The following is a 27416-nucleotide window of genomic DNA, read 5'->3' on the forward strand; positions in this document are numbered from 1 at the left end:
AGAGAACATGAGTGAGCTCTTGTGCAGGAAGGTCTTGAGGATTGAAGTTGCGACCATAAATAGCCTGCAAGCGATGTCAGATGTAGATCTTCCGCATTTGAGCCAGCCGACTAACCCAATTGACAAAGTAAGCAACGTTCTTGTAGCCTGATGCACTTGAACTAGTAGTCATGGTGTCGTTGGTACCACGCGGGATCGCGTTGGCTTGTACAAAGGTGGAGACGGAGAGTAATGATGTTACTCCCGCGAGCATGTTGGCGGCGCGCATCCTTATGATGTCGCTAGTGGCGCGCTATGTTGTGCTACGTGGCTGTGGCGCGGGCTAGTGCAGGTACGAACGCGGCTTCGGTTGAGTGCCGAAAGCTCAAGTGTGTATAGAAACTGAGGAAAAGGAGGATTGGCGGTGTGAATAGACGGCCAGAGCATGCGTTTTTATATTCGAAAGAATGACTGGATATCAACTATGTCGAAGGAGCGTTGACTGAAGGTGTGCGTCAAAGAGCGTAAAGGAGGGTCACTCGACCACGCAACAACCAAGGAGTAGGGGAGGAACAGTTAGCGAATGCTACAGAAGCTCTCTGAAAGGAATGTGACAGCGGGAGAGAGAAGGAGGGCCTGAAACCTAGTAAAGACTAGGACTCAAGGGTACATATCTTCATCCACGCGCGCCTACCATGATGCAAGCGCGGCATGGGCAATAAGGCTGTTTGCGCATACATATTTGACAAGATGCGTCAGTCCCCAGATCCAGAAGACTTATGGAGTGTGCCTTTGATCGACCAGGTACAGACGGCTACGATCTGGGAACGACGGTTAAAGGCCCCTAGGGCGAACTGCTTGAAGCTCTGACTAGTCGAGTCGTAGACAAGAGCGATAGGTGAACTCGGACGCTCGGTACAGGAATACGCTTCGTATCTCCATCGGGCATAGAACGTATGACTCCAACGAAAGTCCCAGTACTGATTGGCGATACTTTTCCATCCTCATCCAGTGGATAATGTGGAACAGAACTACAGCTCGTTAGTCGCTTAGAAAGGACATTTGGAAGTTCCTCGGGTGGTAAGAGATGTCAAGGGTCTTGTTGCGATAGCGCTTCCTGGGAGTGTGTAGTGTGAAACTCCTGTACTGCTCGTTGGACAGTCCCGGCGTGTCATGGATGTGTAACGTCAAAATACAACATAGCATCAGGTTGCTTTGCGACCCCATACCGCTTGCTACGCGCCTCATTTAAGACGGCATAGTTTCTCGGGGCAGCCCACGGGTGAAACCATGCATTGGCACATGAATACATATTTCCAGTGCCGGGTGGAAAGCGAGCGCAGGAGATATGATGATGTACTCGAGTAGGGTGCATGCGGTAGATACCACCTGAGCCTGGACGGGAAATTAGGTGTCTGCACTACAGACAGTGTGGACGGAGGACTCGATCTTCAGGCTGTAGAAGACTGTGATCAACTCAACTTGAGTATTCCGTGGGTGATGTTATGTCTCCACTTCTTGCGTGCGCGTGCGTGTGTCAAGCCGTCGGACATTGTAGTCGCTTAGGCCGAGCAAAGTCACTGTGAAGTGCAATAGCGCCAGGTGGAAATAGATGGTGAGTTAACCGCAGCGTATCGTAGAGACGGAGTGGGGACTGAAGCCGCACGAGGAAAGGGTGCTTGACGGGAAGGATGGCATGCGGGACGGACGGGTGGCCGCATTAAGCCGCGGTGCATACGCGAGGTATGAGCAGATACAGAAGGAAACCCGGCCTGGATGCAGCGACCTTGTAATTGCCAATCTGCGAAGAGATAGGCGTCAAGCGCTCCGAACAAGCCCTTTCTCGACACATTTTCGCGTGCAATCAGAAGGATTTACCCACGTTCGTGCACTTGTGATTACAGACACGCGGTGCTTTGCTGGGGTTGTTGCAGATCAAAGAAGCGCTATAGCGATAGTACGGCCCAGGTCTTGATAACGAGTTAGAGCTGCCGGGGTCAGTACGCACGTCGCGATGCATCATGGTTGCGACTGTAACCTCGGAAGCAGGATGGCCAGGCCGCTGCCCGCCGATCCGATCCCCCACGGATGGCAGGGCTGAGTGCCCGACGCACATGAGTATGTAGTGACGGCGAATAGAGAGCGTGAGTTGGAGCGTGGAGTGTGTAGAGATGGTGATAGTTGATGAGAAAGAAGCGTGGTCGTTCAAAAGGCGGAAAGATGGCTCGTGTGACCAGTCGTTCAAGTGGCGTGGCCAGTGCACGTTCAGCCTCCCACTGCACTGTAGTATCTTCACACCACTCCAAGATGACAGCCGACAGAACCAGGTCAATGAAACGCCAACCATTTGCACACATGAAAGCCCAAGACCCAGAGCATAGTGATGAGGACAGCATCAGGTTGCGGGCTCACGCATTCAGAGGTAAACATGCGCCGCACGTATGCCGTTCTTAAGATGGAAAGGGCTGATGCAGACGATGAAGATGAACGACTTGCTATCAAAGGGTATCATAACAACAATAAACGCCATGCTTAGCATATCGGAGACCACCAGACCTTCGTAGGGACCGTGGATCTGGTGAGAACCTCTCTTGTTCATGCCCGTAGTCTCCGGACCAAGCCATTTAGAGGCCCCACGGCCTTTCTGCTCAAGACGGCATCTCTCGCCCCATCTCTTGTTCTACACACAGCTCTCTCGACCCTGCCATCTTTGGTAACGGTCATGACTGCTGTCCGTCTGTCGGACCAGAGAATGGTAACCTGCCTAATCGCCGCATCCGCTTCGATGTCCAATATGCGGGCGCTCCCGAATTCGGCATCGTCTTGCTCGATATCTGAACTGGCCTCGTCTTCGCTTACAAAAGCGTTTAAAATCTTTCCAGTGGATGCGAAACCGTCGTTCTCGCTATTCTCTTTCGGTTGTGCCAGACCAGCATCCTTCCGTAGTTCTTCCACCGCGTTGGCGCGCAGGTGCCAGCTCACGAGTTCCTTCCTCAGCAGTCTTCCGAATCGCACGAGGTCTTGCTCTGGATCGTTCTCTTCGTCTTTGCCGCTCGCAGGTAGCCACTTGTCCGACAGGTGCTGCAGAGGTATACATGGTGGAATGGTGTGCTTGTGTATCTTCATGATTCTCTTGTCATGTTTTTGCTTGACGCTGAGCAAGACATGGTACGTCTCGACGAACCTGCCTCCCAGTGCTACGTCTATGCTGACGCCAAGGATGTTGCCGTCGTTCAGCGCATGCGGATCGGGGTCTTTGACTTTGTATGCAGTCACGCCGGCGCAGGCGCGGTAGATGTTCTCGAGGTTGCGTTTTGACTGCCGTGTGATGACATCATTGGCATCATTCGCGGGTTTGTTGTTTGTGTTGGTGCTTTGGAGGCGCGCTGCGAGGTGGGGTTGCGACAGCAGGACGGAGGATAGGTTCGCACGGTGGGCATGGAGCGTCGCTAGTCGGGTATGAAGATGGCTAATGTCCTCGTCGAGCTGTTCGGTAGTCTCCATGGTGGAGCAGTGTATCGTCGCAGAGGCGCATCGGTGTCCAGGTTGAATCGCGTGGAGCAGACAACGCGCTAACACGTGACTAAGCGTTGAGCAGGGGTGGCCGGAGGTGGGATGGAAGCCCGCGACTCGCCTAGTGCTCCGCCCTCGAGCTCGAGACTAGAGGACACGGTTCCGTATCCGCCCAGTAATTCAAAGCCGGTGGCCATCGTTACTGCATACTGTTACCCGGCTGCTAACACGTTTCTTGTCATTCACTAGTCGCTCTCTAAACATCCGTCGCAACCCAGAGTTTGCGTCTTCTTTCCTACGCTTCGCCAATCTCAGTCCCGGACTTCAGCCACCTATCACCCGCGCGACTCCTATTACCTACCCACTTGTCCAACTCCACCACCAAAACCCCTCCTCATCGGACGCACGCCACCGACGCACCCAAATGAGCAAACGCGCCTCGCGATCCAAGAACCGCGGCTCTGTACTACGTGAGCAGAGCTCCACCGACTCACTGCAGGAGAAGAAGAACGGAAATGCAAATTCCACGGCCATGAACAGCGCCATGTTGGAACATCGGCGCAAACATTCGTCCTTTGACAGCAATTCGCCATCGAGCCAGGCTGCATCCCTCATGGGCAACTCCAACTTTTCGCTCGATGACGATGTGCCCAAGCTGGGCCAAGAAGACGAAGGAACGTCCAAAGGCTTCTTCGAGCTGTCCAAGAAGGACCAGAGCAACTTCCTCCTCCTCGTGCTGCTGTACTTCCTCCAGGGCATACCCATGGGCCTGGCACACGGCTCTGTGCCATTCCTGCTTAAACACAACGTGTCCTACGCTGCCATTGGTGTCTTCTCGCTCGCAGCCTACCCGTACTCGCTAAAACTTCTTTGGAGTCCCATCGTGGACGCGGTGTGGTCACCAAAAGTCGGACGCCGGAAGAGTTGGATCTTACCCATCCAGACCATTTCTGGCTTCTCCATGATCTGGTTGGGCAAGAACATCAACCGCATGATGAAGGAGGCGGGCGAGACTGACAGCGGGGTTTGGACTTTCACATGGTGGTGGTTTGCGCTCGTATTCCTTTGCGCCACTCAGGACATCGCTGTGGATGGTAAGACTGTGTAACTTCCAAACCTGACATGCACAAAGCTAATTGCGAACAGGCTGGGCGCTGACCCTTCTTTCCAAGGAGAACCTCGCATACGCATCGACTGCGCAAACCGTCGGCCTGACCGCAGGCCAGTTCCTTTCCTACACCGTCTTCCTGGCCTTCAATTCCAAAGACTTTGCGAACAAGTGGTTCCGCAGCACTCCTGCAGACACCGGCATCATGGAGCTTGATGGCTACTTGAGCTTCTGGGGGTGGGCATACCTGATAGTCACTCTTGGACTGGCAGTCATGAAACGCGAAGACCGCGATAAGAACGGCGATGGCATCAGCGAGGTTTACCGCACCATGTGGGGCATCTTGAAGTTGAAGAACATTCAAAGCTTCATCATCATCCACCTCATCGCCAAGATCGGGTTTCAAGCCAACGATGCTGTCACAAGTCTGAAGCTCCTAGACAAAGGCCTCAAACAGGAGCAGCTGTCTCTCGTTATTCTTGTAGACTTTCCCGTCGAGGTCTTCCTAGGCTACTACATCGGAAAATGGTGCCAGACCTACCCGCCGATGCACATCTGGTGTTGGTCCTTCATCGGCCGCCTGGTGGCTGCTGGGTTCGCGCAGTTTGTCGTGTCCATCTTCCCGGCTGGAGGAGCATCGTCTGGTTTCCTGATGCTGGTCATTGCTGAGCATGTGCTGTCAACCTTTATGAATACGGTCATGTTCGTCGCAGTCAGCGCGTTCCACGCAAAGATCTCTGATCCGCTCATCGGTGGTACCTACATGACGCTGCTCGCTACGTAAGTTCCATTCCCCTGCCCTATCTACGTATTACTAACAACAGTATAGCGTCTCCAACCTCGGCGGTACATTCCCACGCTACTTTGTCCTCAAAGCCGTCGATATGTTCACTTCGGCAACCTGCATACCACCCACGGATGTTCCCAAGGCAGATCTTTTGAAGGGGCCACTTATCACACAGGCCTTCTCTTGCTCGCTAGAGGCAGAGAAGCATCGCTGCCAGGCAGGCGGGGGTGTATGCAACGTCACGAGTGACGGATACTATATTGTGAATATTCTGTGTATTGTGATTGGTGTAGTGACGTTCTGGGGCTACATCAAACCCGCCGTTATGCGCATACAGGCGTTGCCGCTAAGGGCATGGAGGATCGCTGGATAGGTAGATGACCAACGAAGTGTACGATATAGATGCAAAGCTTGAATTCAGATGAAGGCACATTGCGTGGCTATAGGCTGCTGATCAAAAACTCTTGGACCCAGAAACATGGCAACAATCCGTCTCCAAGCCGCTTGCGCACGTATGTGCCGCGCTCGCGCGTTCTCCCGTGACCAGGCGTGCTGATCGGCCAATAGTGGGTGGCCTGATGCACCAGTGTAAGCCACGCCGTCTGGAGCGCATGCAGGTACGTTTGCGCCGCAGTACATGTCTCAGACCGCTCAAAGAAGGATCAAACTATGCAAGGGTTGGCTCACGAATAGCATGCAACAGTTGGTTGTGACTTGAGATTATTGGGTGAAAGAACTTTAGCGGCTCGCAGTTGTCAGTCATCAGATGGTCTGGGACCGTTCTGTAAGCAGGCCGAGCCTCGACTCAGCGTGCCGAAGACGCCGATAGAAGGACATGTTAGCTGGTGCGATATGTCAGGCCATGTGTAACGGCTGCGGCCCGGGGTGAACTAGCAAAGCTTTGAGGGATCAGATGCCTGCGCCTTCTCCGAGAATCTCGCAAACCCCCGAAGTCGCCGAAGACACGCTGTGCCAGCTAGAGTAGCCTCATACCTCGGAAACGTGCACAAGGCGTCCACGCTTACCTTCCTGCGGCTAGTCGCCCTCGACATCGCGTTTTGACATCTGTCGCAAATTGTCTGCTGATCTTGAATACTCTTTTACCTCTATTCCTATTCGCCTGACGTGTCGCGCCCTTTTCCGTCCGTTGCAGCATAAACCTACCTAGTCCGACACCTTGATCGACGTCCGACTTTACATCAACCCCAAAGTCTACCGCAGCCGTTGGACTTCCAAGGACCCAGCCAATCCCTTACCTACGCCAATTCCGCCGACGTGTAACACTGATAAGGAGTCCCTGCGAATCGTCTTATCTCGAATCCTACGAACAGTGTTGATACCGTCTGTATCGCCAATCTTGTCGCGTCGTCCTTCTGTATTGTACGAACAGTCGCAATGGCTTTTACAGCGTACCAACCTAAGGCGCGGGTCCAGAAGCCCGCACCTCATTTCTCTGGAACTGCAGTCGTCGATGGCACATTTGAAGGTATGCGACTGTTGACCGTCTTGCACCTTTCTCCTTCCTCTACCCATCCGATTGCCTATCAGTAGAGCAACGTACTGACAACTCGTAGACCTCAGCTTAACAGCCTACACATCCACCAAGCAATGGCTCGTCCTCGGTTTCGTCCCCATGGCCTGGACTTTCGTTTGCCCGACCGAGATCCTTGCCTTTAGTGAACGCGCATCCGACTTCGCTGCCCGTGGCGCCAGCGTCGTCTTCTCCAGCACAGACAGCGAGTATAGCTTGCTTGCTTGGACAAACGCAAGCAAGAAGGAAGGAGGCCTGGGCAAAATCAACATCCCTCTGCTGAGCGACAAGAACCACAGCATTGCAAAAGACTACGGTGTGCTGATCGAAGAGGAGGGGATTGCGTTGCGAGGTCTGTTCTTGATCGACCCGAACGGCATCGTACGACAGATCACTATCAACGACCTTCCTGTTGGAAGATCGGTCGACGAGACCCTTCGCCTGATCGATGCCTTCCAATTCACCGACAAATATGGCGAGGTACGATACTTCCTGTTCCCATGCACTCCCAAGTACGCTATATGCTAACATAGTTTCACTAGGTCTGCCCTGCTAACTGGAACCCGGGTGACGAAACCATCAAAGCGACCCCCGCAGGCAACAAGGAATACCTCGAGAAGCTCCATACTGACACCAAGATGTCTGACGTCGCCGCAAAGACAAATGGTACGGCTTCTTCGGCGCGTTGATAATGGCCGGCCAGACCTCAATGTTTCGGATACAGTGTGCTGATCTTCCTTCTTCCAGGAACTGCTTGAAATGCAGATGTTTTGGCGTGCTTTGATCCTGCGATATTAGCATATGCGTCTCGTCTTTCATCTGTGATTAGTTGCATTGATCGGCGTTGTTCTGCCGCTGTCGCGTTGGTTTTCTGGTTGCGGTCTTCGGCTCAGCTACGCCCATCATACCAATAGAATCCACTCTATACAATGTTCAAAACTTTAAATCAAATGCTGCCTTGAACTTGATGGCACTGCGTGTATCGTGAACTTAGTTCGAAAGACTGTGATCTTCGTCCCTTGATCTGCAGCTCTGATTCCTACATGAGCTCACAAATAAGTTTAGCAAGACGAAAAAGCCCCAGAACTTCTGTAAAATAATACAGTCGCAAGCGTGTCGCGACATTATGAAGGATGCGCGTTAGCTTCCGCTTGGCGCTACGGAAACAACGCGAACGCCACGGATCTGTACCTCTTTCGACATAGCCCACGAGAAGGGCCTCCAATCATGGAGCCACGCCTGAATACGCTACTGGACATCTCGAACCAAAGCAGCATGTCGTACTTCACAGAGCCATCGAACATGAGCTCACCTGGCTCGCAACGACCATCACAACACATTAATCACAGCTTCGTACGCCCAAAAGCGCTCATGCTAACGAACGCATATCCTGAAACCGCTCAGTCAAACGACCACCGAAGAGACGGACAGGAGAGGCTATATGCCACACGATCGATGCCTAGTGCTCCGATAGCACAGGTATTGAACGATGAGGCGAATGTGCTAGAGGCCGCACAACCCGTGCCATCCACCTTTGCCCCATCAACAACACCTTTCAGTGGAAGGCTAGTTGATTTACTTCTGGATAGCCCGGATCACGCGAGGCAAAGATGGGATCAAGAGCAACAGTTTCTTCAGCCCGACAACACAGGATGCAGCCCAGCTGTCATCAAACTACCGAGGTTACCGCAGCCTCCCAAGCGGACAGCGAAGCGACCTAGAATCCCGCCGTTGCTACAGGGCTTGCATCAACCGCCGCCACTGCCGCCTGAGGGTAGGCTCTTCCCACCGATCACTGGGGAAAAGAATGCTTTCGCGGGCGACAGAGGGTATGATGCACGTTTTGAAGAGTCCAGAACCAAGGATGTGGACGAGCATGCCTTTCTCGAAGGGAATGTCATGGACTACAACAGAGCTGTTCAACATGCCGAAACCCCATCATTTTCCCAAGCGTCAGTTCCGCCTATATCTTCTAGTGTAATAGATGTGGCCCATGAGACAGATGTAACAGCAAACGCCTCTAAGGACTCTGAAGCGCTGTTACAGCCCAAGCGTGGAAAGAAGCGAAACAAGTGGTCTGAGCAAGAGACCAAAGATCTCCTTGTAGGTGTCAGCAGGTACGGTATAGGCAACTGGAAAAAGATATTGCAGGACCAAGACTTTGCATTCAACAATCGCACCGCCGTTGATCTGAAAGACCGCTTTCGTGTATGCTGCCCTGGTGAAGGTCTGAAGCCACGGCAGCCAAAGACCAAGGCAAAAGAGAAAATCAGCTTGGTTGAGACACCACCGGATTTGCCAGAAGCCATCTACACTCACCAGCATTCTCTTCCTATTACCGAACGCCACTCCGACATCAACCTCATTTCGAACTCCCCGAGCCCGACAGAGAACCAGCAACGTGGAGCTACTCGCAATAAGGCTACTACGCAGCTGGATCTAGCTGAGCTTGGCATCCGCGAACCATTCTCAAAAACCACCCGTCGACCACGCCGGGCCTTTAGCGCACGCGATGACATCAACTTGCTCAAGGGCTTTGAAAAGTACGGGTCTGTATGGCACTCTATGCGCGACGACGAGGACCTAGGGTTTGCGACTCGGCATCCAACAGACCTACGCGATCGATTCAGAATCCGGTATCCAGACAAGTATGCCAAAGCGGGTTACAAACTCAAAGCAAAAGAGAAGGAACGTACACTATCGAAACAAGCACAAGAACAAGAGAAACAGGACGATTCTTCGCAACAACCAGACCACATCCCACTTCAGGACCATTCGCACCACGCGAAATCAAGTCACTCGCAGAACGACATTACCTTCCTCGGAAAAGACATTCACCCCTTCAACAACAACGGACCAACCACAACCATGCCATCACACTGTCCGATCTCCAACAACACCACCACCAACAACGTCAATAATCTCAATCCCGCCCTAAAACCCTTCAACCCCTCCTCCTACCTCTCCGACCCCCTCCCGACCCTCCCCTTTGACGACCCAGACACCGACCTCACACAAGACATGAGCACCGTTGGCGACGAAAGCCCAATAACACTAAGTCGGAATATTCTCCGTTGGGCGGATGCGAATCCGTCGTCTCTGTACGCCTTGCCCGCTACTTCTGCGGCTTCTGCTTCGGCGTCGACGGGAAACGGGCTTGGTGGTAGTCTTGGTGGTAAGGGGGCTGGCGGGGGCGGGTCCGGTGGTGGTGGTGATGGGGGGATGAGTGGGTTTATCGGAGGGGGAGGGGGAGGTCAACAGCAACAGCAGCAGATGGATAGTGGGAGGGGGATGGTGCTGCCTGAGGCGGATAGTTGGTTATTGGGTGGTGAGAGGGTTTCGACGTATGGGATGTATAGGCATCGATCTTGACAGAGGTTAGTGTGTCGTACGTGGCAGTGGGGAACGAAGGTACAAGGTCAAACAGACACCTCATGTTGGCATGGTAGGGACTGCTCGATACAACGACAAACTTCAGTATAATTTTCCAATTCGGTACTCTCGAGAGCTCAAGTGCAGCCCTATCCATCCTGTCTACATGACCGATGCCCTCCGCCCCCATAAACCCGGGTATCACTTGTTCAAACCGACCATGGCCCGAATATCCTATCTCGCAGTCTGGCAGATACTAATAGCAAATTCTCGGAAGTCTCCCCTGGTAGCCTCTTCCACATCCTCCTCCACGATACGGCCATACTTCTCCTCGTATTCTGCTTTGACTCTAAGAAGATGCTGCCGGTCCCAATGTAATCTCACAAGACGCGAGATGAGTAGTTCGACTCGTTGTTGGTGTTCATGCTTGCTGGATGTTGCTTCGCGCGAGGACAGGCGACTGTTGGAAGAGCGGCCGTCGTTTGCGGGCTCCATGAGGTCGACGAGAGCGTGGTGGAGGAGCATGGCATCTCTTGCAGGACGGTTGACTGGGACGCGTAATTAGTACGTATCCAAGAGTTGAATGATGGGCGAAACACTTACTGACGCCATTGAGAATGTGCGCAATGACTTCACCAACCAAATTGTTGCTCTTCTTGAGCGCGTCTCTCGCGAAGTTGCCTTGGTACTTTCTCTCATATGTCCTCAGCACCTCGCGCAGATGTGCGTCACTTCGCATGATGACAATACTGAGCATGGCACTTTCTCCACCTTCCCTGGCTCGGATGGCTTTGTATAGGGTATCGACATCGCGATTGCGATATTCCACCGGCCAGACATCGCTTTCTTCCTGCCGATTGGCTTCCAGTGCCATCAACACAGCTTTACGGAACTTGTCGGCTTTGAGCTCCTTGTCCATGCAGCGGATGAGAGAATCGCTGTAGCGCTTGTCTTTGAATGAATCTTTGATCTCGCGGATCTCGTGGTTTTGTCGGCCCATTAGCGATTCGATAAGGAGCTCTCTCTTCGCCGAGTTGGACTGGTACCAGTAGTTTGCCCAGTAGCCCTCGCCTTCGTATTTGCCTAGGGCCGTCACGTAGGCAATTTTGCCAAAATTACCGTTGGTCTTCAACTTGATGTGTTTGGCGATGTTGATACCCCTGCCTTGTACTTTGCAGTGTCGCTTGTACTCGGCTCGCAACTCGAGCATCTGGTCGTGTGTGAGGATTGGGAGGATTTCGCATATAGTCTCCACATCTGGCGTTCGCGCCGCCAGTGCGTCGACAAGGGCTAGAGCGTCATCAGTGGCATCGTATATTCTCGCTTTCCGCTTCTCCTTTTCAGGGAGGCGCTCGTCGCGGCCATATGCGGCCATTGCCAACTTGTCGGTATGCCGGGAGGACCTCGAGGGGCTGGGCGTTCGTCGCGAGGAGGTGGAATGAGCACGGCGGCGGCGGCCATGACCAGACTCACGAGGGGAGAGAGTATCGAGAGGAGGCAGATGGTCAAGATCGTCATCTAGCATCAGCGCCTGAGGCATAGGGCTGATGGACTGGTACGTTCCATGGTACGCTTCTAGCAGAGGACTCGGCGGCGGTAGTCCGGAGGGGAATCCCCCAGGCATGCCTCCCGGAATGATAGTTTGTATATCGGGTCTGTTCCCGCTGACGGACAGCCTATCCATGCGAAGCCCATCCGGCCTGTCGCCTGCGCCAAGGTGACCTTGTGGACGCATCTCTACTACATTACGGCCATCGTGTGTGCTCATTGGCCCCGAGTAGGAAGCCGCTCGGTGATGATCAGGGCGCGGCGAGTGACTGCCCATTGGAGGAGGTGGGTAGAACGACTGGTCGGCTGGGGGCGGCTGAGGAGCCTGTGGCATGGTCGCATACTGAGATGGCGATGGAGGGGCCTGTGATGCGTACGGGGACTGCGGAGGCGGCGCGTGCGATGCATACTGAGACTGCGGCGGGGGAGCTTGCGATGCATACTGCGATTGCGAGGAAGGAGCCTGCGGCACGGCTGTGTACTGGAGTTGGGGCGTCGGGGGGTAGGAAGGGCTTATGGGCTGGGAGTTGTGCCGCACGACTGGCGGCTGGTTGTTGCTGCCCACGGGCTTCGCGGTATACTGGATATTCGTGGGCGGACTCGCATACTGGAAAGCGCCGTTGGTCTTCGCTGTCGCCGTCGGGGTGCGCGTGGGCGCGTTGTGGGATGCCGACGTTGCGGTATAGGCAAAGCCTTGGGCGGTCGGCGCATACTGGACGTTGCCCGGCTGCGCATACGCGACGCCCGCCGAGTTGGCTGCCGTGGTGGCAGGATGGGCGAACGAGGCGGACTGGGTATACCCTGGTCTCTCGTGGGGAGGGAGATCGGTGTAGTTCCCCATGGTAATGGGTTCGCTGGCTGGTCTGGTCGCCATTTCTCAGTTCAAGTCCCGCAATGTCTGTCGCAGACATCTGGCAGACGCATTTCGCGCAGTACTCACGTCGCATATTGCTGACCCGGCTGCCTAATCTCATACTGCGGGGTTGCAGCGCCGCTGTCAGCTGCACCTCGAGGTCGCTGAGGCTCGCGCCCGTCACGGCTGCGTGAGCGCGCACCCTCTCGACCGCGCCCAGGCGATTTGGACCGCGAGCGCCTTGACTTGTCGTCTGGCCGCAAAGACATGGCCTTGATCTTTCACTGCTCAATTGATGAGACTAATGTCAATTCTCGTGGTCGAGGTTTACGCGCTGAACAGTTCGGTCCAGTGCACGGCGCCACGAAAATTGCGATGGCTGGAAGCTGCCACACCATTGCCGCTCCTTTCAGCCTCGCTCATGTTTGCATTGGGGGCCAAAACCGCTGCTCAATTCGCCCTTCTCTCTGGCGCCGGAGGTTGGGTAGGCGCCTGCGCACATCGTGGAGCAGCTCCGTGAGTTCTTGTTGTAGCATCACGGTGCAAAAGGTGTCGGTGGTCTTGATGTGCACGTACGTTGGAAGTGGAGAGGGAGGCTTTCCCGACTCCAACGCATCCGTCCGCACTGAATCACAGTCATGATTCTTATCTTGCGTCACAGCGTCAAGCGAGCGCTAGAAACGCCGAAAACCCTCAGTCAGAAACTTATGTTGAGCCGCTCCAGCTCCGTAACGCGCCGATATCAACGTCGCCATCGGCGAAGACAGGAACTGTGGGTCTCAACTCACCGCTTCAGCTACCTGACATGGAAATATCGAGCATTCTACGGACATTACCAGGGAATGCTTGGTACCTTAATGCTTAGCCTATCCGTCTGGTGAAAAGATTTCAGCTCGAGCTGAAGTGGTGTATCGGCAGAGCGCCACGATGCATAGATAAACAAACCATGACAGCAGCTTATAGGCCGTGACCATCAGCACGAGCCGCGCTGTTCTAGTTGTCACTTAAAGTTGAGGTGATACCATTCTCAGATGTTACAATCGTTCTTCGCATTCTACTAGAATCATGGCTGTCGTTGTTCCGCTTCCTGGTAATCTCCAGCCGCAATCTGCACTCCTCCAATTGCCAGCAGAAATCAAACACATCATATTTGGATTGTGTTTCGTTGCGGACACCCCCATAATCGACCCCCGAATCGACGGTTCCAGAACGCGAGAAGACAATGCGGTTCGTACGACACCAGGCGCTGCTCTACTTCAGACATGCCGTAGAACCTACCACGAGATCGACCGCCGTCCACTATTCGCGCAGAACACCTTCCGCTTCTCAAATCTGACAGGGATGCGGGCTTTCCTACATGCGCTTCCTGTGGAATACAGAACGCGCATCCAGGACATCGAAATTGACTTGCGAGAGTTGAACTCGGATCGTCCTCACCTTGCGCGTGAGTGGCTGCAGTACGTTGCGCTAGCAAAGAATGGAGGCTTCAATTCATTGCGCGCTGATGCAACCGGTCTACGGTGCCTGCGAATCAACCTAGAGTCGTGGCCAGTTAGTGAGTACTCTCAATCATAACTTCATGTGAGACATATACTGACGTGGCATTTCAACTTTCAGTTGCCGTAATCCGGAGTGAACTTTGGAAGTTTCTTCGAAGCATGTTATCGGGGCTCGAGGACTTGGACAGAGTTGTCGTGACTGGATCGAGCAGAGGCAAGGCAATGGAACGAAAACTCCCATGGTCACCAGTCCATTTTGTTGGTGGAGATGACGTTGGAACCCACGACTTGCTTACTCGAATGAACTCGTGTGTCACCAAAACCGGCCGCGACAACGCCGTCAAGTGGATGCGACAAAACGGCAAATTACAACTCGAAGTAACCTCCATGCCGGGTCTACACGAAAGCGCTGCCGCACAAGGGATACAAGCTCCAGAGAACGTGAACAGAGCAAAATCCTTGCCACCGAGCGGAGAATGTTCCTTCTTTGCCTGCGAGAATCGCCACTCCTATGGAACAGAACCCGTGGATAAGGATCTCAATCCCAATGCCGCCGGATGATGGGCCTCGCTGGGTCCCAAGGACCATAAATCTCGTTCTTGTATTTCTGGAGACCGATGAGCCACCAACTGCAGACCCCCATGCTCAGCACAGTGAGGATGACCCCTACGATTGCACCTGCCAAGAATGTACTGCGACCCCCACCTGTCAAGGTGACGAAGAGACCACCCCACGCGCCGGTTACTAGAGTGATAGTAAGGGCAAGATGACCCCACGGAGATCGAGCGCGGAGCTGCCGACGGAAGATTGGGAATAGACCGTATATCTCGATGGAGAAGAGGGTCAACGAGAAGACGTGTGTGGTGGATGGCAGGCGTGATGCGAGAACAGCCGACGCCATCATGGCCGAATTGGTGGATATCGACGCTGGTAATCTGTAGTCATACAACTTAGCCGTACGTACATCCAAAAGACTAGTGTCGTTCATACTGTGCGCCTGTGCCTGCGCTGTAGTCGAAAAAGGCAACGTTCATCATGAGGAGCCATGTACTCAGCGCCCATATCGAATCGCTTGTCGTAGAGCGCGTAAGTGACTTGAGAATTGGACTGAGTCCAAGCAAAGCCGCATAAATCAGCAACGCTGATTTGGCAGTCGCCAGGCGCTGTTGAGTTCGTCCTGAAAGTGCCGACGATGGTTTCATTGCAGCTTGGTCTGAGTCTGAAGCGGGTGTCGATGCCACATTGGAGACGGTCTCAAACTCCTGTCCCATCCAATGATCCCATAAGAACCAGGCTAGAACTGTGCATAAAGTAGCCCACCCTACTACTGCGACAGGCGATACTCTGTCGTGAATGATAGCCACAAAACAGCAACAAAAGATGACCACTGTTGCAAGATGCTGCACGATAACCGTGGCATCACCCATCAGCGACCAGAACTCGTAGGGCTGTAATCTTGGATTGCGCTGGAGATGATCAAGAAATGTCGTTTCATCTGTGTAGTTATCGGGAACTGTATACGTCAGACCTGGATCGAGATCCGAGACAGGGGCCTGCGTGAGCACTCACATGGCTGCTTGAACCATAGTAGTTTCTTGTAATTGCCCTTTGCAGGCCGGTTTACGATTCGCGGCCCACCCTTCCTCTTCCTGCTAGTAGCGGCGAGAGATGCGCCCGCTGGATCTAGTAGACGGTTTTGGTACATGTCACACTTGTTCGATTCGTTTGCAGGTATGGTTGATGGTGAGGAGATAGTTCAGGTTAGAGCTAAGTCGGGGGAACGCGTTACTGCACGTGCGGCCAAATGCGGACAGGCGCGATTATGTCCGAAACTATGTCCGAGCTTTCAGGTTATCAACATCTCGAGTTGTATTATTAACGATTAAGTGTTCTCCAAGCGACCATTATCCTCCTAGGCTTAGGCACGGTAGCGCGACCGGCCTTGACCTTAAAATTGTCCTGTTTCAACACTCTCCCAATCTCCATGTAGCTCTCGACCGCGACCCGAATTGGCCCTCTCGCTTCAACTGGCAATTGCTCGATTGCGACCTTGGTCTTCTCATACAAAGAAAACGCGTCCTTAAGAAGACGCTTACGTAGCGTCTCGATCTGTGCGTGGTCCGGTTTCTTCAACACCTCATCGTAACTCAATCCAACTTCAGACAGCCATTCCAAAGGAAGATAAACACGACCTATCTTAGCGTCTACTTGTATATCTCGTGCAATGTTGACGTATTGCAAGGCGACACCCATGCTGTTTCCAGCAGTGACTATGGCACGCTGTTCTTCGGTGGGCAAGGCGCTGGGATACCAGCTGAAGATGAGTTGAATACACATCTGAGCTACAGTGCCCGCTACGCGCTCTGAATACAAGCGCAAATCCTCCGTGGTCTTGATCAAGGGTCCCTTATCGAAAGCAAGATCCATCTCGAAGCCGCGTAGAAGATCCTCCAGTGGTTGATGCGAGAGTTTAACGGCTGGAAGCTGGAGGAGCGCAGATTGAGTAGCAGCAGGAAAGTCCTCGCGAACTTGGTCATGTACTGTAGACTTGGATGCAGAATCGCTATACGTATTGTTTAGGAACTTGCGCAATTTCGCTATCCAGGCCTTGGCTTCATCAGCGGAGGAAGCATTATCCACCAGATCGTCAGCAACGCGGCAGAAGGAGTAGAGCAGCAGCAGGTCTGCCCGTAAAGGTCCGGGGAAGGTTGCGGAGGCCAGGTAGAAACTACGGCTTTTACGCTTGAGACGTTGCACAGCCTCGCTAAGGCCTATTAGGCGGGCATCATCGTACTTGGAGCATGGAGTGAGTAGAGCGCCCATCAGCGTTTTGGGTGATGGAAGCAGGGAGGGCTTCGCAAACATGGCCGGGAACGTGTACAGCACTGCAAGGGCATTGTCAAATGCTAATTGACCAAACACTATGAGGCAGTTGGTGACGAGGAAGAAGAGGGCTTCCTCAACCTCGAGACCGTCCCACAAGTGCACACCATATTTTGTACCTGTGTTGATTACCCATGTTCCTCTGCGCAGGGCTAGGGTGTCGACAATCCAGAGGTAGAGCGTAGGAAGGATGATGGGTATCGCGGTGTTGGTCAGAGGAAGGGCCAGAATGAACTGATAGGCGAGACTCCTAGGTTCGGTTAGTAGGTATCCGGGTTGCAATAGCGATTGGCTTACCAGAGCATCAGCAGGAAGGGACCGGCCCATATCAGAATGAGACCGGTATATGTACCCTTGCTGTCATCCTGGATGCAACGCCATCCCCATGCGATGACACCCAGAAAGAAGATTTGGCCAGTACGTTTCGTGTATGCCCATCGGCTATTGGACGCGCCGCGTTCCGGACTTAGATAGACAGGCTGAAAGGTGGGCCTACTGAGGAGGAGGTACAGGACTGATGTATTGTATGTCTGGACGACAAAGAAGAAGACCTCTTCCAACGGAATGTCAAGCAGCTTTGGACCAATAATGACATGGGCGGGGTAGCTCCAGATGCCGGTGCGGATAAGGTAGGAATCCCATGGTATAGTCGAGACAACGGCAACCTGATATGTTAGCACGAAGTATGTTGACGAGGATGCGCGTACCAACCACTACCAGATAGACGACCTTGTACACGTCGAGTTTAGTAAAGAAAGGGCGGTAGAGCCAGGTGAGCAACACGGCCGGGGGGATCGTGTACTTGAGATGACTACCCGTCACTGTCAGCCATGTTGGAGTAACATAGGAGGCGCGTCACGTACACGAGCGCGTAGTCGAAGCCCATGATGGCACCGTGGGAGCAGAAGGGAGTAGCCGGAGAGATGTGCAATCGGCGTCACTCATGGAGCCAATGCGGCAGGGGGAGAGACTAGGCCGCGGCGGGCGTCAGGCACAAGATAATGCGCAAGAGAGGCCATGATGGAGAATATTTGCAACATGGTTGAGACGGCGCTGCTCGGGCGGCTGTGAAGGATGCGCGCTGCCCCAAGCGGCCTAGCGGTAATGCAAGCCTCGACATGACATCACGATTGCCCGGCCGCCATCACGACCAAGGCCGTGGAGCACATGTCAACCGGATACCCGTGGAAGCGGGCAGCCCTGCCATTGTTGCATCATATCATGTCACCAGCTCCTGATCCTGCCTCCGTGCCCTGCCTCCCACCGGCCGCGGCGACACGTGAAGACTGCACGCGCTGTACTAATGAATTGCCTGCGCCGTTGTCCTGAACCAAACCGTTCTCCAATGCCGCCAAGCTAATAATACCGCCGTAATGTCCACGCCTGGACCGAACAGCAGCAAGTCGACGCCTAAACACCCGTACGCCTTCCTGCTCATTGCCCTACACGGCCTGACTAACCCGCTCCAGATATCTCTCTGGCAACTTCGCGCCTGTCTCTACAAGATGCCCCCCTACGCCTGTCTCATGGACCGGCCGCATTCCACCAGAGCTGCTGGGCGGCATGTACGTCCGCAACGGCGGCAATCCCGTGACCAATTCCGACTTGGGACGTGAAGCGCATTGGTTCGACGGCGACGGCATGCTCGCTGGAGTCTGGTTCAGTCGCTCTGTCGCCGACCCTACCAAGCCCGCTGTCAAGTTCGTCAACCAATTCATCACCACCGACGTGTACCGCACCGCCGTTGAGAATCCGACTCTACGCACGCCTATCCTACCTAGCATCGCGACCCTTGTCAACCCTGCTTCCAGCTTGTTGCTTATCCTCTGGCGCATCCTACGTACTGTACTGGTCGTATTCTGGACCCATCTCTCAGGCTCTGCACGCGCTATCAAGCGCATCAGCGTCGCCAACACCAGCATACTATACCACGATGGACGTGCGTTGGCGACATGTGAGAGCGGGCCGCCAATGCGCATTGCGTTGCCAAGCCTGGAAACCGTCGGCTGGTTCGACGGTAACCGTGCCGAAGGCGAGGCTACACCCGGCGACAAGGACAAGAACGACGAGAAACAGCCTGAAGCTCTTGGTGGAACTGGTGTACTGAGCTGGATGAAAGAGTGGACAACGGGTCATCCCAAGGTCGACAAGGTCACGAACGAGATGGTTCTGTTCCATTGCAACTTCGTCGCGCCCTACGTTCACTATTCCCTACTTCCATCAGAAGGCTCTGTTGCAAAGAGATCAGGTTCAGAGGGAAGCAGATTAATCAACGCGCCAGTGCCCGGGTGCTCTGGCGGGAAGCTTATGCACGATTTCGGTGTGTCACGACACAATACCGTCATACTGGACCTGCCGCTCTCCCTTACCCCATTAAACTTGGCGATGAACAAGCCCATTGTCTTTTACCAACCTGAGAAACCAGCCAGGTTCGGTGTCTTTCCCCGGCGACACCCGGAATTAGTACGTTGGTTCGAGACAAGCGGCTGCTGTATTCTTCACACGGCCAACACTTGGGATGAGTACAACAGCACCGGCGATATATCAGCCGTTAACATGCTAGCTTGTCGGTTGACTACCGCATCTCTTGTGTTCAGTGCCGGGAACATTGAACCTCCTCCAAACCCGAGCAAGAAGCAAGCGAGCAGGCCCATGTCTTTCTTCGCCAAATACGATGACGAAGAGCATGTACAAGATCCCGAGAAGTCTCATTCAGATGAAACGTCGCCTTTGCTGGGAGTCCACAACGAACCAGAGTCATCAAAGGCGCCCCACAACGTTCCCATCTCACATGACGACGAGGAACAATGTCGGCTGTATTACTACCGGTTCTCACTCGCGCTCGGCTCATCGAACACTATCACTCATGAGTTCGCCTTGGCAGCGATCCCTTTCGAATTCCCCACCATCTCGCCCTTCACCGAAATGTCACGCGCACGGTACATTTACGGATGTAGCACGTCCGACGAATCGTTTGGCGCGGCATTAGGCAAGGCGACAAAGATCGACATACTCGTAAGAGTTGATGTACAGACGCTGCTCAATCGTGCCCAGAAATCACCCCCACAGGCCGTGGACGGCTGCATCGACACCCGCACAATAGACGAGATACTTGCTTCAGACGACCGCGATGATCCTATCAAAGCATTCCACCTTCCACCAAATCACTTTGGACAGGAAGCGAGATTTGTACCTCGTTCAGCGAACAGTGCAAGTGGTGATGAAGCGGGATTCGTCGAAGAAGACGGGTACCTGCTGTTCTATGTCTTCAACGAGGACCAGTTGGATGAAGACGGGGAATGCAAGCCAGATGCAGAGAGCGAGTTATGGGTATTGGATGCACGGGACATGCAGACTGTCGTTTGCAAGATCCAACTCGGCGCTAGAATACCCTACGGCTTGCACGGGAACTGGTTTACAGAAGAGGACATTGCTCAACAGCGAGAAATCGCAACTGTGCGATCCGTGTCAGAAACACAGTCTGAGGCAGGATCGAGCAATTTGCGAAAAGCTCTAGTTAGTTGTCTGGGCTAGTGACGTCTCTGTGTTCGGACCACTTGTCTAACGGATCGAATGGTTTCGAGACGTTAGCGCTACCACCTTCTTACGTAGTCGACAAACTCTTTCCACGAGTTTTAATATCGAAAGCTTCACACTACCGCTCTTCACATGTGCCGAGTGTTGTCCTGGTGATGTGCGACGTTCCCCTAGTCAATGCGGCATCTAGATTTGCCCCGCTCTGAACAGAAAGCTTCGTTGCGCCGATCCCTGCCGTAGCTGTTGATCTACTCGACTCCCGCACTGACGTAAAACAACCGATAGGAACGATGCCTGCCTGGGCAGTACGTGACAAGAACATCACACCACCACAGTATTGCCGTTACGGTAATGATACGCTGCCATGCATTTCTTCCCCTCACGATGCGCATTCTCCCCCCATGATGCGCACACAGAAGGCCCTTTTCACGATCTCACCACGAAACTCTGTGTCAATATCATCAAACACTCTCAACACACAATAAAACCCAAACTAGCCTCAAGCCAACTCAACGCCAGCGTTAAGTTGACTCGGCTGGCGTTATGCAACAGATGCAAGTCGATGTCGAAGTAAGCTCAATAGATCAACGTCATAAAGCTTAATCCTAGTGGCGCTCGCTCAGGTGGTGAGACGGAAAGGCCGGGCGCTATGCTCAGAACCTCTAGCGTCGATGATGATGATCCTAGTGTGACATGGCTATTGCACCGAGCAACCGTCACTGAAATCAGCCATTGGGAAAAGAGAAACTGGAAATGCTAAACGCAGCGCCTGCTTCTGACTGGCCGTCACTCACCGTCACCGGCTCTTGAGTAACAAGTCTCGGCCTAGTCTGGGCCCCTGGTCGATTGAGGGTTTTGACATGCTGCATGATCAAGCTCCAATCCGCTCAAGGTATGTCGTCATGATGGCATCTCTAGATCTCATGGGCGGTAAGTTCAAGATATAAGCAGTACCTGCTACCTCTTGTCCTCGTTAAGCAGTCCTCTTGGTACATTCCAGCCCATAGTATTCATTTGGCATTTTACCACTGTTTTCGCAATGGATGTCTTTCGCAGGAACAATGCGCTGAACCTCAATGACAACACCGTTAATGGTGCGACGGCAGACATTGCCATTACCACACATGGATCCGACTTCTACTTCGCTATCTGCGCCGCCATGGGTCTTTCTGGATTCATCTTCATCGGTCTTGGATACCGCAAGGCGCGTCGCGACCGCCTTTTCCACTACATCACTGCTTCCGTTGTCTTCGTCGCATGCATCGCCTACTGTAAGTCAAGCGCTTCCCATTACAACATGAGGGATGTGTACTGATCTTCACTTTCACAGTCACCATGGGAGCCAACTTGGGCTTCACACCCATCGCAGTCGAATTCCCCCGTAGCGACCCCAAGGTAGCAGGAACCTACCGTTCGATCTACTACGTCCGATACATCGACTGGTTCATCACTACGCCTCTTCTGCTCATCGACTTGCTCCTCACTGCCGGCATGCCATGGCCTACCATCATGTGGGTTGTTGTCGTTGATGAGATCATGGTCATCACTGGTCTTATCGGTGCTCTCGTAGAGAGCCGTTACAAGTGGGCTTACTTTGTTTTCGGCTGCGTCGCTCTCTTCTACATCGTCTACCAGCTCGCATGGGAATCGCGCATCCACGCCAAGTCATTCGGCCGTGATGTCGAGAGGACCTTCATGATGTGCGGAAGTTTGACTACTTTGCTTTGGATCTTGTACCCAGTCGCATGGGGAGTGTGCGAGGGCGCGTAAGTGTTACCCAACAACGATCATAATTGCGCAGTCACTTACATCAGAACAGCAACCTCATCGCTCCTGACAGCGAAGCGGTCTTCTACGGCGTCCTTGACTTCTTAGCCAAGCCCTGCTTCGGTGCCCTCCTTCTGTGGGGCCACAGGAGCATCGACCCTGCCCGTTTGGGTCTTGCCATCCACGACTACGGTGATGCCGACGCTGTCGTTCAGGAGAAGAAGATCAAGCCTGAGACTGCTGCCTCAGGCGCAACTGCCACCCACCCCGATGGCTACAACGGCACTGCTCCTCACGTGGACAACACTGTCTAAACAAATCTCTGGGTTTAAGGTGAACAGTGGCCTCTGACAAGACGGAGAGATCAGAGGTATGGTGGTAGTTGTAATGTTAGGATGACCTTCGCGTTTGCAATCCCACCGGGGATGAGAACGTGGAACTGTAACGCGGATCGAATCATGAGTACTTTCAAGATACCCTCTCTGGTAGATACTTAATTAATTTTTTACCTTGTCAAACGTGTTTCAGAATGATTCTGCATACATTCATTTGACATGTTCACAGCTAGTGCACGACCATCAGATACTCTAACCACCCAACCCTCCGCTGATGTATACCACCAACACAGGCAGACTCGATTGTACAACCCATGTTTCTGCGCCTAGAGTATGCATTCTGCACACACCATTCGTGCCGTATTCGTTCACTATATAACTTCCGCAACCCTTTCTCCAAGTCCCGCGCATACGTTGATGAACAGGCTAGCCAACGTTTGTTGCTCATATCTATTCACCCACAATCGTGACCCCTCAGGATTCCATGACAAAAAGTGGTCATTAAATCAAGTACAATGTATACCAACAACATTAATATACTAAAAGCCCTTATCTACGCCCGTATCTACAGTAAACTACATACGACAGCACTACCAATCGCCCAGCAACCCGTTACCAGCCTTCTGGTACACCAAAACACCCGGTACCGTCACAAACACGAGGGCAATGCTCAACAATATCCAGACAAGCCAGCTAAGATACGGTCCGTTCTGAGTGCGATCCAGGGGACCAGGAGCTGGCTTGGGCTCTTCCTTGGCGTCCAGCGGGCGCCACGGGATGCGGCTCATTTCATTGCGGTCATGGAGGATCTGTTCGGTGACCAACTTGGCACCAGCAAGTACAATGGGAACACCCGTGCCAGGGTGTGTACTCGCACCGACAAAGTACAGATCCTCGATGCTGCGATGCTTTGTCTTGGGCCTGAAGCTGAGCACGTTGAAGAAGGAGTGGCTGAGACCGAGAATGGCGCCACGGTCGAGGTTGAATGTAGATTTCCATGTCACGGGCGTGTTGATGGTCTCTTCGATGATGTGGGGACCGAGCGAGATCTTGAGTCGCTTTTCCATGGTTCTGATGATGATTTCACGTGCTGATGCTACCATCGAGTCCCAGTCTTGGGTCAGGCCTTTCGTGTGCCCCGAGCCCTTGTGTTGGTCGTCGGATGAGCCTTCCAAGTGACCGACTGGGACCAGGATAACGATGGAATCACAGCCCTCTGGCGCGGCGGAAGGATCGACGCGGGAGGGGACGTTGACGTAAAAGCTGGGTTGATCTGGAATCAGGTGCTTCTTGAAGATACTGTCAAAGCTCTCTTTGTAGTCTTCCGCGAGGAAGATGTTGTGAGCGCTTAGTTCGGGGAATTGTCGGTCTAGCGCCCAGTAGAAGGATATGCTTGAGCAAGACGCTTGACGTTTCAGGAGAGCTCGTCCAAAAGAGGTGGATGGGAGGAGGTTGTTGTATGCGTAGGCCAGATCAGCGTTGCAGACAACCACATCAGCGGTCAATGGCTCCTGGCTTTCATCTTCGAAAACAACGCCGGTCGCACGTTTCCCGTCGTCCGATATCTGTATGTTGCGGATGGGGCTGTTGAACTTGAATTCGACACCCAAACGCTCACCTACGTTGACAAGAGACTCGACCACCTGATCACGTTAGTAAAGAAGGTTTTCTGCAATGGAGTACACTAACTTTATGGAAACCGCCAATGGGATACCAGATGCCCTCGGCCAGCTCCGTGTATTGCAGCAGACTATACGTTCCCGGAGCGTCAAATGGGCTCATGCCCATATACATGCTTGCAAACGTGAAGACTCTCCGTAACCTCTCCGTCCAGAAGTACTTGCTCGCCCGGTAATAGATGCTCTCAAAAGGATGCAGCTCGAAGAGATGCAATAAGAAGTCGAAACGGACCATACTCAGCAACGAGTAGAAGTTCTTCTTCAGCACATGGATGATGGACACCTCATAATGTCGATGTGATTCTTGCAGGAAAGCAAGGTACCGCTCGAATCCGTCCTTGCCTTCAAAACGTTCGACTTCAGCCTTCATGATGGAGATGTCGGTGGAGAGTTTGAAGGTAGTATCATCGTGGAAATGAACATTGTAGTTCGGTTCGCATTTGACCAGCTTGACGCCCTCTGCATCGAGCGAGGTGCCCAGATCCTCGAATGTTTCATGGAAGAATCGAGGTAGGAGTAGTAAGCTCGGACCTTGGTCGAACCTCTGCGTAACGATTAGCGTTGAGTCGTGTGATGCTGCCGCACGTTCATCGACTTACATATCCGTGACGATGTATCAAACTGCATCTTCCGCCAGAGAAATCGTTCTTCTCGACTACAGTAACTTTGTAGCCTGCCGCTGCGAGCCGCGCTGCGGTAGCGACACCTCCGGCACCAGCACCGACGACGATCGCGCTAGGGCGCGTGCCCTTGTTCTCGATATGCTCCCCCATTTAGTAGACGGATTGATGTGTGAGAGGCGGCACAATTGCGATGAGCGTTGTGAAGAAGACGCGTTGTAGCGCGCCACGCTCGGGTATTCCTGGATCAGTCCACACCAAGACTGCCAGTCATGACGTCTACAAAAATCAATAGGGCTAGTTTGCACCTTGGGCAATTGTTGAGTTGCATCGGCACATTTGCGCTGCACGTGAAAGCTTCTGGCTGTCTGAATCCTAATCGGCATCTTTCCTTGGATGGTTTTCCGCCCCCTGCATGCGATGTTGAAGCCGATAAGCCACGCGAATGTAGCTCACATGTGCTATCCGCGCGCAGCTTAGAGCGGAAGCCCGCGGACAAGAGATTGTCCAAAGACTTGGCGCATGCGCAAACACCTGTCACTTGATTATTCAGAGATGTTTGATTATTAGTGTTGTTCATCTCACGATGATCGTCGACGCTTCAACAAGTGCCCGCGATCGTGGGGTCCACTAGCGACGCTCGGCATTCACCTTGCAGCATGCATAGAAGATGATTGAACATTACAACATTATATTATTAGCGACTCAGAACGTCGTCTTAATTAAATATGGTGAGAACATCGGTAGAGTTGGAGTACTCGGGCTGACATTCCTCAGTAAATCCGCCAAACATGTCGGCCCTCTCTTGAACGAAATCCTGGAACGCGCTCTTGGAGCAACTCTCTCCAGGGCCATCAGCACAAGCCAGCGGCTGCGGGTCTTTGTTGACGAGGACGCGGATGTACTCGTCAGCGGCGAATCCGTAACTGTCGCATGACATCTTCTCAACAGCGATGTTGGACAAGAAAGGTAGGATCCTCGACGATCTCCACGCTCTCGCATGGTTGGGCCTGTCGAGGGGCATTGTGATGTTTGGGTTGTTCACTCCGGTATTAGCGGAGTTGTTGAACAGACCCATAGCAACTACGACAGTAGGAGGCAACTCGCGGTGAGTGAAGGAGACGTAGAGATCCTGGTCGGCCTCGTCCGCGAGCAACTCGACGGCAGTAGCGTTAAGCCAGGGAAGACCAAGAGCACCCGACAGCTCGGGGCTTCCATAGCCGGTGTTGTAGAAGTACATGATATCGTTCATGTACTCGAAGGAGAGCCACTCGTCCTGGGAGAAGAGGTCGAGCGAACAGAAGGGGGAAGAGCCACGAATGACTGTCTCGTATCCGCACAGCTGCTGCATGCCTACGATGTCCGACTTGGTGAAGTTGAAGGCAGGGGCGTACGCATTCAGACGTTCGACGATGGGCTTGGTGTACGTTTCTTGATATTCCTGGAGGAATATTGTTAGTTGGAGTCATGTTGTCTTGGTGAGTTTACGTACAGATGACTGCTCGCTACCGTATGAGGAGCTGTACTTGGGGCAACCCTTGTATGGCGTCAGGGAGTCTGCACCCCGAGCAGCATCCTCGCGGACGGAAACACGCTCGGTGTTGTTGCTCTCAGCCACGAGGCCGTCGATGAAGGAAGATGCACTGAGCTCGGTCCTCTCGGCCGTTGATGTCCATACGCGCTCAGGGTCCTTGAACGTAGGGTAACGCAGACGCACATCGACACCCAGCTTGTACGATTGCAGCCTTCCGACCGAGGTGAGATCCTCTAGCTCCTCGTCGCTAATGGGTGTCTGCCATTTTGACAGGAACGACAGGGGTCCCGCGCTTCGCCAGTCGGCCGTCGTGTTCTTCAGCTTGTCGGTGAAGGGCTCAATGTACTCCTCATAGTCAAAGTCGTTGGCGTAGATGGCGGCATGGCGAATGAGGTACGACGCGCGCGTTACGTTGCAGCCCTGTGGCGGCTTGGGGTCGAGGCGCGGGTCCTCGAAGTACGGGGCAATGCCAGCAAGATGCTGCAGAGGGTCGAACGAGTAGGCGGCCTGTGCCGTGGCTGCATTAGCAATTGCGAGGATGGAAACGAGGGCCGACTGCATGGTGGGCAATGTAGGCTAGAGCGCGAGCCGTACCTAGGAAAGTTGGGATACATGATCGCCTTTAAGCTCTGCCCCAGGCTGCGCAAACGATGTCATTGTCCGGATCCAGCGTGCCGTGCGCTGTGGAGAAAGCCGAAAGCAGGACGTGCTCGACCACAACCGACGGGATATGACGATGTTTGCCAGGTACCTGCCAAGGCAGCGGTTGCGCATTGACCTCACCAGCCACGTCAGCCACCATCTCACATCTTCCGGCTCCTCAATGGGTGGATACGGTGAAAATAAAAACAATCACATAACCAGGGGTATT

The 27416-nt window shown here is 53.4% G+C and overlaps 9 protein-coding genes across 9 annotated transcripts; 4 read left to right on the plus strand and 5 right to left on the minus strand.

Moving 5' to 3' along the window:
• Positions 1-2574: 2574 nt before the first annotated feature.
• On the minus strand, positions 2575-3483 carry J4E90_009334 (uncharacterized protein; the record flags this gene model as incomplete). The annotated part of the gene is made up of 1 exon (XM_051438853.1): positions 2575-3483. The coding sequence occupies one exon, from the start codon at positions 3481-3483 to the stop codon at positions 2575-2577; it is 909 nt and encodes a 302-aa protein (XP_051287516.1).
• Positions 3484-6782: 3299 nt separating this feature from the next.
• Positions 6783-7607, plus strand: TSA1B (Peroxiredoxin TSA1-B; the record flags this gene model as incomplete). Its single annotated transcript, XM_051438854.1, has 3 exons — positions 6783-6873; positions 6962-7398; positions 7461-7607. The coding sequence occupies 3 exons, from the start codon at positions 6783-6785 to the stop codon at positions 7605-7607; spliced, it is 675 nt and encodes a 224-aa protein (XP_051287517.1).
• Positions 7608-8193: 586 nt separating this feature from the next.
• J4E90_009336 (uncharacterized protein) lies at positions 8194-10290 on the plus strand (the record flags this gene model as incomplete). The annotated part of the gene is made up of 2 exons (XM_051438855.1): positions 8194-8198; positions 8268-10290. The coding sequence occupies 2 exons, from the start codon at positions 8194-8196 to the stop codon at positions 10288-10290; spliced, it is 2028 nt and encodes a 675-aa protein (XP_051287518.1).
• A 234-nt stretch (positions 10291-10524) lies between these two features.
• J4E90_009337 (uncharacterized protein) lies at positions 10525-12712 on the minus strand (the record flags this gene model as incomplete). Its single annotated transcript, XM_051438856.1, has 2 exons — positions 10525-10838; positions 10894-12712. 2 exons carry the CDS (start codon positions 12710-12712, stop codon positions 10525-10527), a joined length of 2133 nt encoding a protein of 710 aa, XP_051287519.1.
• Positions 12713-16065: 3353 nt separating this feature from the next.
• Positions 16066-17959, minus strand: J4E90_009338 (uncharacterized protein; the record flags this gene model as incomplete). Its single annotated transcript, XM_051438857.1, has 4 exons — positions 16066-17323; positions 17371-17738; positions 17785-17884; positions 17937-17959. The coding sequence occupies 4 exons, from the start codon at positions 17957-17959 to the stop codon at positions 16066-16068; spliced, it is 1749 nt and encodes a 582-aa protein (XP_051287520.1).
• A 487-nt stretch (positions 17960-18446) lies between these two features.
• J4E90_009339 (uncharacterized protein) lies at positions 18447-20607 on the plus strand (the record flags this gene model as incomplete). Its single annotated transcript, XM_051438858.1, has 2 exons — positions 18447-18493; positions 18543-20607. 2 exons carry the CDS (start codon positions 18447-18449, stop codon positions 20605-20607), a joined length of 2112 nt encoding a protein of 703 aa, XP_051287521.1.
• Positions 20608-21649: 1042 nt separating this feature from the next.
• J4E90_009340 (uncharacterized protein) lies at positions 21650-22691 on the plus strand (the record flags this gene model as incomplete). The annotated part of the gene is made up of 3 exons (XM_051438859.1): positions 21650-21881; positions 21941-22376; positions 22430-22691. 3 exons carry the CDS (start codon positions 21650-21652, stop codon positions 22689-22691), a joined length of 930 nt encoding a protein of 309 aa, XP_051287522.1.
• A 611-nt stretch (positions 22692-23302) lies between these two features.
• J4E90_009341 (uncharacterized protein) lies at positions 23303-25164 on the minus strand (the record flags this gene model as incomplete). Its single annotated transcript, XM_051438860.1, has 3 exons — positions 23303-24355; positions 24402-24935; positions 25051-25164. 3 exons carry the CDS (start codon positions 25162-25164, stop codon positions 23303-23305), a joined length of 1701 nt encoding a protein of 566 aa, XP_051287523.1.
• Positions 25165-25729: 565 nt separating this feature from the next.
• J4E90_009342 (uncharacterized protein) lies at positions 25730-27106 on the minus strand (the record flags this gene model as incomplete). Its single annotated transcript, XM_051438861.1, has 2 exons — positions 25730-26452; positions 26504-27106. 2 exons carry the CDS (start codon positions 27104-27106, stop codon positions 25730-25732), a joined length of 1326 nt encoding a protein of 441 aa, XP_051287524.1.
• Between the last annotated feature and the right edge of the window lie 310 nt (positions 27107-27416).

The sequence above is a fragment of the Alternaria incomplexa genome, assembly GCF_024043165.1.
Source record: "Alternaria incomplexa strain BMP 0042 chromosome Unknown scaffold_15, whole genome shotgun sequence".
NCBI classification, from domain to species: domain Eukaryota; kingdom Fungi; phylum Ascomycota; class Dothideomycetes; order Pleosporales; family Pleosporaceae; genus Alternaria; species Alternaria incomplexa.